At 39.8% G+C, this 13889-nt stretch overlaps 1 protein-coding gene across 4 annotated transcripts in view; it reads right to left on the reverse strand.

Annotated features, from left to right (window-relative positions):
- The window catches only part of HDAC4 (histone deacetylase 4), a 278408-nt gene that overhangs the window by 24980 nt on the left and 239539 nt on the right, over nt 1-13889 (reverse strand). For all 4 annotated transcript variants that reach the window (XM_087716586.1, XM_087716585.1, XM_087716587.1 and 1 more), the window contains exon 24: nt 1533-1617. In XM_087716586.1, coding sequence (XP_087572712.1) covers nt 1533-1617 — 85 coding nt within the window. The remainder of the gene's footprint in view (nt 1-1532; nt 1618-13889) is intronic.

Here is a 13889-nt window from a genome sequence, read left to right on the forward strand (position 1 = left end):
TGACAGCCTGATTAAGAATAGTAAAAAGTGAGTAATTAAATAGAAACATAACTGTCTTAAAAATCATATTCAAAGGAAATTCTTAGTTCTTTATCAGATAGACTGCCACAGGGTTTGATCCTCTGCAACATTTCATTAAAGATTAGGCTTCCCAGGGCAGAAAATACCTAGAAGACATTAACTAAAATTCAAGATGAATTTATTAAGTTTCACAAATGTTGACAAAATAATAGAATGAATAAAGATAAGGCGTCTTTGTGGATTTTACTTGGCTAGTTGTTGCTGAGTAATAGCAATAGCAATAGCAGTTAGATTTCTATACCGCTTCATAGGGCTTTCAGCCCTCTCTAAGCGGTTTACAGAGTCAGCATATTGCCCCCAACAACAATCCGGGTCCTCATTTTACCCACCTCGGAAGGATGGAAGGCTGAGTCAACCCTGAGCCGGTGAGATTTGAACAGCCGAACTGCAGAACTGCAGTCAGCTGAAGTAGCCTGCAGTGCTGCATTTAACCACTGCACCACCTCGGCTAATAGGGAGTGGTGCTCATTTCCATTTCAAGGCCATTGGGCCAGCATTGTTCAAAAACATTTCCACAGTCATATGGCCAGCATAATGTCACTGATCACTATTACCTTCCCACTGAAGTGATACCTTTTTATCTACTTGCATTTGCATGCTTTCAAACTGCAAGATTGGCAGGAGCAGGGTCAAGGACTCAGCTCACCCCATCATGTGAGCTCCAGGTCTCAAACCTGGGCTGCCGGCTTTCCAACCAACATCTTAACTGAGCCACCACTCTGCCCAACAGAATGAATAACAGAGTCAAACCAGAACAGAAAAATAAGAAAAGGAAAGAGAAAACAAATGAGAAGTATGCTTTGTGAAATTACTGGCTTGGCAGAAATATAGCAAGGGCAATAGCAGTTAGACTTATATACCGCTTCATAGGGCTTTCAGCCCTCTCTCTAAGCGGTTTACAGAGTCAGCATATTGCCCCCACAGTCTGGGTCCTCATTTTACCCACCTCGGAAGGATGGAAGGCTGAGTCAATCTTGAGCCGGTGAGATTTGAACTGCCGAACTGCAGCTTAGCAGTCAGCTGAAGTGGCTGCAGTACTGCACTCTAACCACTGCGCCACCTCGGCTATTAAATATACTTTAAATTGATTTTTTACTTGCATCACAAGTTGCGTATGAAATCAATGTAGAGTTGAAAGAAGAAAACTGTTTTCAGTTTTCAGACATTTGAATTTGTACCTCTGCAACCGCATGTCAGAAGGTGGACACTATTCAAAGACAATGGAAGGCATGTTCCAACTGAGGTTAAGGAAAGATTAAAAGTAAAAATAATTGGCAGACTGGCTACTTGAGTACATTTCTGCTGGATGTATTCAAGCAGATGTTAGATAAAATTGGGGGGGGGGAGAGGACGGACGACACAAAGGGTTATATGAATATCCTGCAGCGTTTTGAATTCTATAAAGCCTTGATTTAAATGTAGAAGGAAAACTATTGTTTGTAAGTACTCACTGTGTATTTCAATGACCTTCTCAATGGAATGCACTGCATTAATATTTGCTGTCTGCTGTAATATTTTTTCAGGAATAGGATCAAGCTGAGATAATAAAAAATACAATTTAGAATATCACTTTTTAAAATAAATAATGAACATATGATTTGAATAATTTAGATTTAAGTAAAAATATGTGATTTGACATCCTTTAAAGTTATATCCAACTGACATTTGTGATAATCATTTCTCTTTCTGTTACATTTTCAACCCTGTAATACAAGGCAGACCAATGAAATGAATGGGACCTAAGTAATGTATGACTTTATGGCATGCAGTTATCAGAGGTGTAACTGAGAAAATTAAAAACATTTAGATGATTATTTTAAGTAGATTTATAAGTTTCTTTTATAAGAAACTAGAAAAGTGGAATAATTTCCCACAGACTCTCTGCACCTTCCCCATTTGCATTGCATTCCACCCCAAAAGCATATTAAGCTCTTCAAATATTGGAATACTGCTATCCCCGGTTTTTCTTTTCACTAGACTAGATATACCCTATTCCTGCAATCGTGCTTCATGTGTTCAGGAGCGTTCTCCACCTTCTGGAACCCATTTTTTGGGGTTGGCTATTCCTGCCAGCTTGGTGCTGTCTGCAAATTTGATATGTTTCCCTTCTATTCCCTCATCTAAATTGTTTATGAAGATATGCAACAGAGGGCAGGACAAGAAACAATGGATGGAAACTAATCAAGGAGAGAAGCAATCTTCAATTAAGGAGGAAACTTCCTAACACTGAGGACAATTAACCAGTGAAACAGCTTGTCTTCAGAAGTTGTGGGTGCTTCATCACTGGAGGTTTTTAAGAAGGGACTGGATGTCTGAAATGGTATAGGAGATGGTATTAGAAGACCTCCAAGGTGTCAGCCCTTGAAGCTGGTCTGGATGAGGCCATTTTGGGACTTATTCTTTGAGGAATATACTTGCCTCAGAGTTTTGTTTGCTATGGGTATGTTACTTGAAACCCTGACATAAGGTCCCTTCCAGCTCTATTCTGATTCTTATATTGAAGAGTACTGGGCCTAAGACAGAAACTTGGAATACTTCACTGCTTCCTTCCTTCCATGTAGATGAAAATGTAGTTTGATTAAGGACTATATGTTGAGTGCTGTTTGTCATTTACAAATCCATCTGGTGGTGATGCTGTCTATCCTACATTTTTCTTACTAAGAAATAGGTTGTAGTCTACTTTGTCAAATGTCTTACTGAAATCAGTATACTATGTCCATAGCATTTTGCTTATACACTAATTTAGTCCACATTCACATATATGATGAGTAAGTTTTAAACATTTCTGAAGTATGCATAATCCTAGTGCTCAATAGCTATACTATATGCCAGTGATAGCAAATATTTTTGTAAAGGCATGCCAAAACTATGTGTGCATGTGCTATCGTGCACACGAGCAAGCACACATCCAAAATTTGATGCACCTTGCCTACCTGCACATGTGCGCATGACCACTGCCCTGAGCATGTGCGCATGACCCTCCTGTGGAGGGGAGTTTTTGCCCTCCCCAGGCTCTGGAGGCTTTCCTAAAGCCTGGGGAGGGCAAAAACTGCCTCCCCATGCCCTCCAAAAGGCTGAAAATCAGCTGGCTGGCACAAACATGCGTGCGTACCAGCCAGCTGATGGCTTGTGTGCCAGGAAATATGGCTCCGTGTGCCACCTGTGGAACACGTGCCATAGGTTCACCATCACGGCTATATACCAAAGTATCTTAGGAAACAAGAAAAAAATCTCAAACAATTTTTTTTTCAGTTTTCAATAAAACACTTTCCTGGAGTGTCCATCTATCTAGAACAGTGATGACAAACCTTTTTGGGGTCCTATTGCCAAAAGAGGGGAAAGCACAGGGGGGGTCATGCGCTGGTGTGCCATACCCATAATGCTATGCGCACAATCAGTGACACGCCCCCCCGCTTGTGCCATGGTTTTTTCACCTTCCCCAGGCTCCAGAGGCTTTCTCGGAGCCTGGGGAAGGGGAAAACAGCCCCCCCTGACCCCTCCGGACACTCTCCAGAGGCCTCAGGAGCTTCCTTGAAGCCTCTGGAGAGTGAAAAACTGATCTTCGGGGAATCCAGAAGTTCAGGAATGGTGACTCCCGGTTTGTCAGTAGGGCCAATTTTCGACCTCCAGAGCCATCATGGGCCTTCAGGAGGCTTCCCTGAAGGGCAAAAATAGTCCTATGAGTAAACATTGCCTGTAGGGCCGGTTTTTCATACTTTGGAGGCTTCAGGGAAGCTTCCGGAGGCCAAAAAACGGCCTCAAAAGAAGGCTGACAGGGCAAAGTCTCGTGTGGTCTGACAAATGGCTCCGCATGCCACCTGTGGCATGCGTGCCATAGGGTCGCCAACATGGATCTAGAAGATAATCACATATGTAGTCATTGTAGTTTGATTCAGAAAAAATAATTTTCTCCCTAATTCTATAAGGTTATTCTTTTTAATTATTTTTTCCCTTCTACAACATCTTAGTCATTATATCAACATTATTATGTCATCATACCTGTACATGTATGTATTATTTCGCTTCCATGTTTACCCATCTTTATACACAGTTCTATGTATTTATATATATCTTGTTTTTTGGCTTAATTAATTTTATTCTTGTTTTGCAGCCATTTGTACCAAATGTTCCAAATTTCATAATATCCCGACTCTTCTTTATCTTTTAATTTTAGTGTTAATTTGTCCATATCTGCACAATCCCAAAAAAATTGTATCACTAATTCGTCCGAGGGGATATTATTTTGTTTCCAGTATTGGGCAAATGCTATTCTAGCTGTGGTTAGCAGATATGTTAATATGTACTTTACTTTCTTTGTATATTTCCCTTTGATTATTCTCAGCAGAAAGATTTGGGTTTGTATTTTATCTGTTCTCCTGTAATTTCTTGCACCCATTTCCAAATTAAAATTTTATCTATTTGTTGTAATTCTTTGTATATTCCATATTCTTTTACATCTTTTTTGTATCTCGATTGTAGTTGGACATATGCCCACCAATTTATATTTATATTTTGCTCCTTTAATTCCTGATTTGTTTTCAAATTTCCTTGGATGTCTAAATTTTCACTATATCTAACCATTTTTGATAGATCTGGTGTATTGGGATGTATCATGGCTTCCATAGTGGAAAGCCATGTCAGTATTTTCATATAGTGTTTTTCTCTAATTTTATTCCAGACCTGTATCAGTGCATCTCTAATATAGTGTCTGTGAAGGAATTTTTGTTTCTTTTTACTCTCTTCCCATAGGAAAAAATGCCATCTGGTTTGCAAATCGTGGCCCTCTAATATTAGTATTCTTTTATTTTTTAAATTTATCCAATCCCTGATCCATGTTAGTGCTGCTGCTTTGTAATAAAGCTCCCAGTCAGGGAGTCCCATACCACCTCTGCTTCTGTAGAGCTTTCAACTTTATCCTGGCTTTCTTCCCTTGCCATATAAATTTTAATATAATCTTATTCAATTCAATAAAAAAAATCCTAACTTTATGGGGATTGTTGAAATAAGTATAATAGTCTCGGTAGTACATTCATTTTTATCGCTATTTTCCCTAATAATGATAGTTGTAGTTTTCCCCATAATTCTAGATCATTTTTGTTGCACTATTTTGTATAATTATTTTCTTTTATAGTTGAGCACTTTGCAGTTAGTCATATTCCAAGATATTTAACTTTGTTTATCACTTGCAGTCATATTATTCTTTCTAATTCTTTACTGTGTTCTTCCTTCAAATTTTTAGTTATCATTTTAGTCTTTTCTCTATTAATCTTTAACCCTGCTACATCTCCATATTTTTCTAATTCTCGCATTAAGCTACAGTATTTCCTGTTTCTAGCGGGTCTTCTATAATAAATGCCAAATCATCTGTAAAGGCCTGATTTTAATTTTAGTTCTTCTTATCTCCGAATTTTGTCTAATTCTTATTAAAAGACTTTCAAGCGTCAGGATAGAGAGCAAAGGTGATAATGGGCAACCCTGCCTTACTCCTTTCATTATTTTAAAGGTCTCTGTACTTTCCCCATTTAATAATATATTTGCCCTTTGGGTGGAGTATATCATTTTTATTAATCTTTCAAATTGGTCCCCTAGTTTCATATTCTTAATTTGTTGTGTCATAAATTCCCAATTTAAATTGTCAAATGCCTTTTGTGCATCCAGAAAGACAAGTGCCACTTGTTTCTCTGGATGCACCTCATAGTACTCTAAAATATTTGCTATTATTCTAGTGTTATTTCTGATTTGTCTTGTTGGGAGAAATCCATTTTGGTCTGGATGTATATAGTCATTTAATAGTTTTTCAATCTCTCCGCTATTATTGTTGTGAATATTTTATAGTCGGCATTTAACGAGATTGGCCTATAGTTTTGAATCTGTTTTTTATCTGAACCTTCTTTAAATATTAATGTAATATGTGCTTCCCTCCATGAATCTTGTATTTTTGCTTTCATCAGTGCCTCATTATACATCTCCAACATCAAAGGTTCTATCAATTCGTTCAATTCATCTACTATTTTGTACCATTCTGCTGGGAATCCATCTGGGCCTGGTGTTTTATTATTTTTTTGTTTCTGAATCGCCTGTTTCAGTTCTAGTTTTCTTATTCTTTTTACAACATTTCTTTCATGTCTTCTGTTATTGATGGAGTTTCTTCTCAGTTTATTCTTTTATTTGTTTTCCATCTACTTGTTCCCCTTTATACAGATTTTCAAAGTACTTATATGCAATCTTTTTCTTCCCTTCCATTGTATGTTGTAGTTCACCAGTTTCCTCTTGAAGTTGATATATTAATCTTTTTTCTCTTTCTTTTCTCAGTCTGTATGACAACCACCTCCCCAGTTTAATTGCTTGCTCAAAGAAGTTTTGTTTTGTTAGTTTTAGGCCCTTTACCATTTCTTCCTGGTCTAATATATTTAATTTATGTTTTACTAACATCCAATCCTTTCTAATTTTGTCCCTTTGTGGCTTATTTTGTAATTCTATTTCTAAATTTTTAATTTCCTCCTCTTAATATCTTCTGTTGTGCCCATTTCTCTTTGTTTCTTTTTGCTGAATACACTATAATAATTCCATGGGAATAAGCTTTCATGGTGTCCCATAAATTTTATATAGATGTCTGTTCTTTTGTGTTTTCCTTAAGGAATAACTCCAATTCGTTTCTACATTTTTGAATAAATTCTTTTTCTTTTAATATTTGCAAATTTAACATCCATCTTCGTCTAGATTTTTCCCCTTTCCAAATTATTTTAATAGGGTTGTGATCCGCTCACATATTTGGTAATATTTCAATTGTATGTATTTCTGCCCCAATTTCCCCATTCATCCATGCCATATCGATCTGTGGCCAGGATTGGTGTATATTGGAATAAAAAGTAAATTGTTTTTTTTTGTTCCATTTTTCTCCAAATATCTATTAAGTTTAGCTTCTCTATCACCTCAAAACTAGTTGTTGGTAATACTTTTTTTATTTTTAGTTTTTTTGTCACTTATGTAATCTTTTTTACTGTATATTATGGCATTATAATCTCCTATTATACAGATATTCCTCACTCCAATTTCTCTATTTTTTTCATGTAATTTTTTATAAAAGTCCTTCTGATTTTCATTTGGGGCATATATTGCTACCAGTAGTACTGATTTTTGTTTTATCCATTTCTCTATCATTAATATTCTTCCCTTTGGGTCTGCATAAATTAAATTTGTCTTTATCCCCTCTTTAGCATACATGGCTATCCCTTTTCTCTTTTCTTCTGCTGATGCTAAATATAATTTTCCTAGTTTAGGATATTCCATTCCATTTTATATCTTGTTTTTTAATGTGTGTTTCCTGTAAGCATATTATACCTGCCTTTTGTTTTATTAATTTTGCCCAGATACACTTTATTTTTGTTGGCGAATTTAAACCATTAATATTTACTGACAATAATTGAATTTCTTCTTCTATCCTCCTAATTCTCTACCTGTCTTTGTTTTTTTATTAACTCTAGTTTCTTTTTCGGCTCCTTGTTTTTGGTCTCACTTCCTCCTCTCTCTGCTGCTCTTCCTCCTCCCTATTATTTTCTCCCTGTTCTCCTTCCATTATTCTCTGTTGTCATTCTTCCTGGCTTTTATATTCCATCTCCTCTTTACTGCTCTGTTCCTCTTCTGGGTCTATTAGTTGCTCATATAAATCCTGTGCCTTCTTCAGATTGTCAACTTTAATCCTTTTTCCCTTTTTGGGGTCCCATGCCAAAAGCGGGGGGAGCACAGGGGGGGGGTCATGTGCTGGCATGCCACACCCATAATGCTATGTGCATGATCAGTGACACGCCCCCTGATTTTGCCACAGTTTTTTTGCCTTTCCCAGAGGCTTTCTTGTAGCCTGGGGAAGGCGAAAACAGCACCCCCCCCCCCGACCCTCCCGGACACCCTCCAGAGACCTCAGGAGCTTTCCTGAAGACTCCGGAAGGCAAAAAATGGATCTTCAGAGAATCCAGAAGTTCAGGAATGGTGACTTCCAGTTTTTCAGTAGGGCCGATTTTCAACCTCCAGAGCCATCAGGGGCCTTTAGGAGGCCCCTGATGGCTCTGGAGCCCTGAAGGGCAAAAATAGTCCTGAGTAAACCTTGCCCGTAGGGCTGGTTTTTCATGCTTTGGAAGCCTCTGGGGGGCAAAAAACGGCCTCAAAAGAAGGCTGACAGGGCAAAGTCTCGCGTGCCCTGACAAATGGTTCCACATGCCACCTGTGGCACACATGCCATAGGTTCGCCAACATGGATCTAGAAGATAATCACATATGTAGTCATTGTAGTTTGATTCAGAAAAATTAATTTTCTCCCTAATTCTATAAACGTGATGAGATAGATAGATATGTAAAAAGACTGCTGATCTATGATTTTTGCATAACAATCAGTCATTAAACAGCTGTTTTAAAATGAATTTGTCTCATACAGCCTAATCCCCACCAGAATCAATTTGCTATGATTTTATCTTCTCCCTAGGTATATAACAGATGAGTGCATACACAAATACTTAAAATGGTTTCTGCACTTCCACTGATTCATTATATGTCCAAATGAATCAATAACAGGTTAATAAGAGAAACTAAAAGACAAAAAGAGGAAAAACAAATAAAAGAAATGAATATTGCTTATAAAGAGGATGTTTTCAATCTTTTGCTCTCACAGTCATCTCTCTCTGTGTGTCTCACATACACACAGTTCAAGTAAGCCAGTTAAATAAGAGCTACATTGCATCAAGCTTTGATTGTATAGCTCACTGTATAATTTCTTCATTTCCAATATGGATTTCTCTGTGTTGGAGTTTCTGTTTTAATCTGGCTAGTCAGCGGAAGAACTCTGAGGAAACAAAGATAAAAGATTCTTCACCTGTAAGACAGGTACTAAACAATGATAAAAATAAGATGAGACCATAGAATGGAGATAGTGTTTTTGGAAGAGAGGATTTTTGTCCACAATGGGGAATGATAGCAACCAGTTTGGTCTTCAGGATGAAACTGAAATTGAATATATTTGCTATAACAGTCGATTCTACATAATCCCCAAGAACCCTTTCTGTGATGGAATGTAATCCGGAGTTGCAAGAGGGATGCTAAAGATAGCAGAGCTTGAAATGTCTGGTAGGTAGGAAAATGGGAAAGATAGACACTCCTAGAGTATATCTGATGATACATATGCTGTTGATACTCAGCATATGTATCATCATATGATATGATGATACTGTATGTCTCAGCCCATGGTGAGTTAAGCAATACCGTGTCCTCCCTCTCACAATGCCTGGAGGCTGTTAGGAGCTAGATGGGGAGCAACGGGTTGAAACCAAACCCTACCAAGACCGAGTGACTCTGGGCTTGGGGTTCTTTGGCCCAGGGAGAATTGCCACCTTTATTCCAAACAGACCCTGGACATAATCTGGGGTTCTCTTGGACGTGAGTCCTGCTCGACTCCTGGCGGTCATGGCCATGAGGGCCTTTAGGCAACTGCAGGTTGTGCATCATTTATGCCCTTTCCTGGACCGACAACTCCTACTCACAGTCACTCATGCCCTAGTCACTTCACATCTTGACTATTGCAACATGCTCTACATAGGGCTGCCCTTGAAGTTCTTCAGAGAAACTCCAGTTTCTCTGAGTCCAGAAACTCCAGTTGGTGCAAAATGCAGTGGCCTGCATGGTTTTGTGCAGACCCCAGTGTGCACATGTATCATCTCTCCTGTGGGAGCTGCATTGGTTGCAAATTTGCTTCCGGGCCTTTGGGCAACTGCCATTCAAAGTGCTGGTTGTCACCTTTAAAGCTCTTCATGGCTTGGGACCAGGTTATGTGAGGGATTTTCTTTTGCCAGAGCAGGGAGGCAAGGAATGTTGTAGGTCCCATCCCACTCTTCTGATGGGACCTAGAATAAGATCCTTCTCTGTGGTGGCTCCCTCTTTCTGGAACATCATTCTCCCAGAGATTAGAATGGCCCCCACTCTAACACTTGTCCAAAAGGTGCTGAAGATCTGGTTCTGCCAGAGGAATGCAGAGCAGGATGGAACTCATTAAACGGCTCATGTGATGTGTTGTTGCTGGGGTGGGGGTGGGGGTTATTTTATTATATTATTAATTTACTATATGATTATTCTCTTTTATTAGTTTTATTGTTTTATAGATGAGGTTTTTATACTCTTTTAAGTCGTCTTAAGTTGCCATGTGTAAATAGGTGGCAGTATTAATTTCCTAAAATAAAATAATAAAATAAAATAAACGTAGATAATTGCTTTGGTCTGGCAAGATTCTGTCTATAGTTGAACAATAATAAAGAAACTGCTTTAGAAGTAACTTCATGTGTCATTCTTGTTTCTTTGGCCCTGATACTTCCAATTCTTGCACTGTATAATAGAATCATAGAGGTGGAAATGACCTAGGTGCAGGCACCATCCCTGACAAATGACTATCCAGCCACTGAAAATCTCCAGTGGAGGGGAAGAAATTATACCATATAATAACTTATAATTGACAGATCTTACTGTCAAGAAGTTCTTCCAAACATCTAATTCTGGATCTATATCCTGGAAGTTTCATCCCATTTGTTCCAGTTTTACCTCTTAGAACAAGGGAGAATAAATTTGAACCCTCTACAATGTGACTGTTCTTCAGGTATTCAGCTATCGTGCCACCCTTCAACCTTCTCTTCTGCAAGCCAAATCTTCCTAAGCATTTTAACTGTTCCTTGTAGAAAGTGATTTCCAGTCCTTTAATTGAATCTCTGACTATAATGTAGAATAGGCTATCAAGGAGTATTAGTGAAGTTAATACTGTATATGTCAGCAAAAAGTACTAATAGCAAAGTTTGCTGTCTGAGCTATTTTGTGCTGCTACCAAACTGTTTTTTGAAGTCATTTTCTTATTTATTTATTAAATTTATTTTCTGCCCATTTCGCCACAAGACAATCTTGCAGCTAAATCTAATCCACTCAGTGGTTTATAGTACATATAAAATCAAAAATAAATTTTAAGTTAAAAAAAACAGTGAAACAAGCAATAATATTGAATAGCAATATGATTGCAGCAATAACTATGGTAGTAGTCTTGTTCTATATGGCAGAAAATTAAAACCTGAAGTAGTTCCAAATGCAAAGAGTAGAATTTTAGTTGCACTCCTTAATGATACAAAATGTCAAACAGGTCCTTGGGAAGAGGTGATTCTACAATGTTTCTCAATGTTTTTAATCCCACATGGTCAGCATCCCCATCAGAAGTGGGCCTTTTGAATTGGACCAAGAAACCTACTGGAAGCCAATGCAGTGCCTGCATGTAATGCATATGTAATATGTCTGTAGTGGCTCTCCCTGGTACATATATAGAACTTTATAGTTATAATATACCGTATTTTCACGACCATAAGGCGCACCGGATTATAAGCCGCAGTATCAGTTAACGTTAATTTTTCAAACTTTTTTCATATATAAAGCGCACCGGGTTATAAGCCGCATTTTTTTTTGCAACATTCATCCGCGCGCAACTTTCGCAAACAAACAAATTACTAACGAAATCGCAACATCTGCCACTCCTCGGACTCCGCACTACATGATACACCACCACCACCCGCACCGTTCGTCCAGTAAGGTCGGGGAGGCGTTGGGCAGAATTGGGAGGGAGATTTTCAAAGAAGCGCGCCAAATATCTCCCGCGAACTGAATCGGCTTTAATAAAGCAATTACCTGCTCAGCTTTAGTTCCCTTTGTGAAAGTTAGAATCCGCAGCTTGAACCCGAGAAACTATTAATCCTTCTCCCATTAAGCGCTATTCCATCGGACCTCCCCATTAAAACCAATCGGAGGAGAAAGCCTGGGCGAGCTGGGGAGGGAAACTGCTCAGATGGTGGGAGGGACAGGAGGCAGGAACGGAGGAGAAAGCCTGGGCGAGCTGGGGAGGGAAACTGCTCAGATGGTGGGAGGGACGGGAGGCAGGAACGGAGGAGAAAGCCTGGGCGAGCTGGGGAGGGAAACTGCTCAGATGGTGGGAGGGACGGGGGGCAGGAATGGAGGAGAAAGCCTGGGCGAGCTGGGGAGGGAAACTGCTCAGATGGTGGGAGGGACGGGGGGCAGGAACGGAGGAGAAAGCCTGGGCGAGCTGGGGAGGGAAACTGCTCAGATGGTGGGAGGGATGGGAGGCAGGAACGGAGGAGAAAGCCTGGGCGAGCTGGGGAGGGAAACTGCTCAGATGGTGGGAGGGACGGGGGGCAGGAACGGAGGAGAAAGCCTGGGCGAGCTGGGGAGGGAAACTGCTCAGATGGTGGGAGGGACGGGGGGCAGGAACGGAGGAGAAAGCCTGGGCGAGCTGGGGAGGGAAACTGCTCCATGTATAAAGCGCACCGGGTTATAAGCCGCACTGCCGGTTTTTGATCAAATTTTAGGATTTTCAGTGCGCCTTATAGTCGTGAAAATACGGTACACTGAAGACGGTATTTAATTTTGTTGTACCATGTGCAATGACAATAAAATAAACTAACTAACTAACTAACAATTGGCCCACGTCTTGGCCTATATACTCTTCAGGCCAGAGTATGGCCCTGAAGACACTAAGATGAAGAGCGTCACCCTGGTACTAGAAGGAGCTGCCACGCATTGGATGGTCATGCTTCGCAATTAAAATGCTCTGGAACTGAGAAACTTCAATCACTTTATGGTGGCACTCTGCCAATGATTCTAAGACCCCCTGGCTGACTGCATAAAAACAATCCGCTAGGGTCCTAGAGAGGTAGCAGAGTACACTGAAGAATTCTGTGATCATGCATGTCGGCTCACTGATTGACTGCAAGACATCCTCATCAGCTGCTTCAAAGATGGGCTGAATGACATTTACAACACTTGCATTTCAAGCCTCCCCACCTCAACCCTGCATGGCTGGTATGTTTTGGCTGAAGAAGTGGAGATCGCCCAGGTGCACAACAAATACTGCCTGAGGTGAGGATGGAAGAAATCATCACCGGAGAAGAGGGAGCTGTCAATACTGCAAAAGCCGGAATGGGAGGAGCTAACATCGCAACGTTACATTGTGCGGATTCGACTGTCCGAATCTGCCGATGACACTTTTGCCCCTGGACAGTCTGGCAGGACCTAAACCCTCCCGAAGAGATGGTGACTGGGAAGACAAGACCTTGCTGGTTGCAGGGACATCGCAAAGTCCCTGATCGACCCAAGGGAAGCGCTTCCAACCAGCGGCAAACAGGAAGCCCACCCCCCCGGCTGACATAGTTGGAGACGGCTCCAGGAAGAGAAAAATGAAAGTGTTTCCACCTGGTGAGGGGTTTTTTTCTTTTCTTTTAGAAGATTGCCTTAAGAAACTCTTTTCTTAAGCTAAATTAGTCCATTAAGCAAGAACAAAGCGGCGTACTAATCCCTATTGGACTGCCTTAGAAAGTTTTTTGCTCTTGCCTGTAATGATCTTTTGTGGATTGAGTGATTGTAACATTTCCATGTTTTCCTCTTGAGGTGAAGGGATCCTTTTTTCTCTATTTCCCTTCATGACTTTAACTTTTTTGGCTTAAATTAAAACTCTTTTTACTTTAATAAATTTCTTCTACTTATTACAATATTATATTAAAGATACTTAAGGAAAGAGGTTTTAAAATAGTCGAATCTGCCACTTGGAAGCCCAAGTCTGAAGCTTTTTTTCCTTTGCTGTTGTAACAATGTTTCCTTTGTTCACTCTTATCTGACTACACTGACTGTGCAACAGAAGGGTTTGGAACTTCTCTTTAAAACCTGATAAAGACCCAAAGTCACAAATAGTGGTGTGTGTAAAATATTTTGACAAGAATTGGAAAAGGAAA

Source organism: Thamnophis sirtalis, unplaced genomic scaffold (assembly GCF_051295495.1).
Source record: "Thamnophis sirtalis isolate CommonGarterSnake01/CBP01778 unplaced genomic scaffold, rThaSir2_p1.2 scaffold_5, whole genome shotgun sequence".
NCBI classification, from domain to species: Eukaryota; Metazoa; Chordata; class Lepidosauria; order Squamata; family Natricidae; genus Thamnophis; species Thamnophis sirtalis.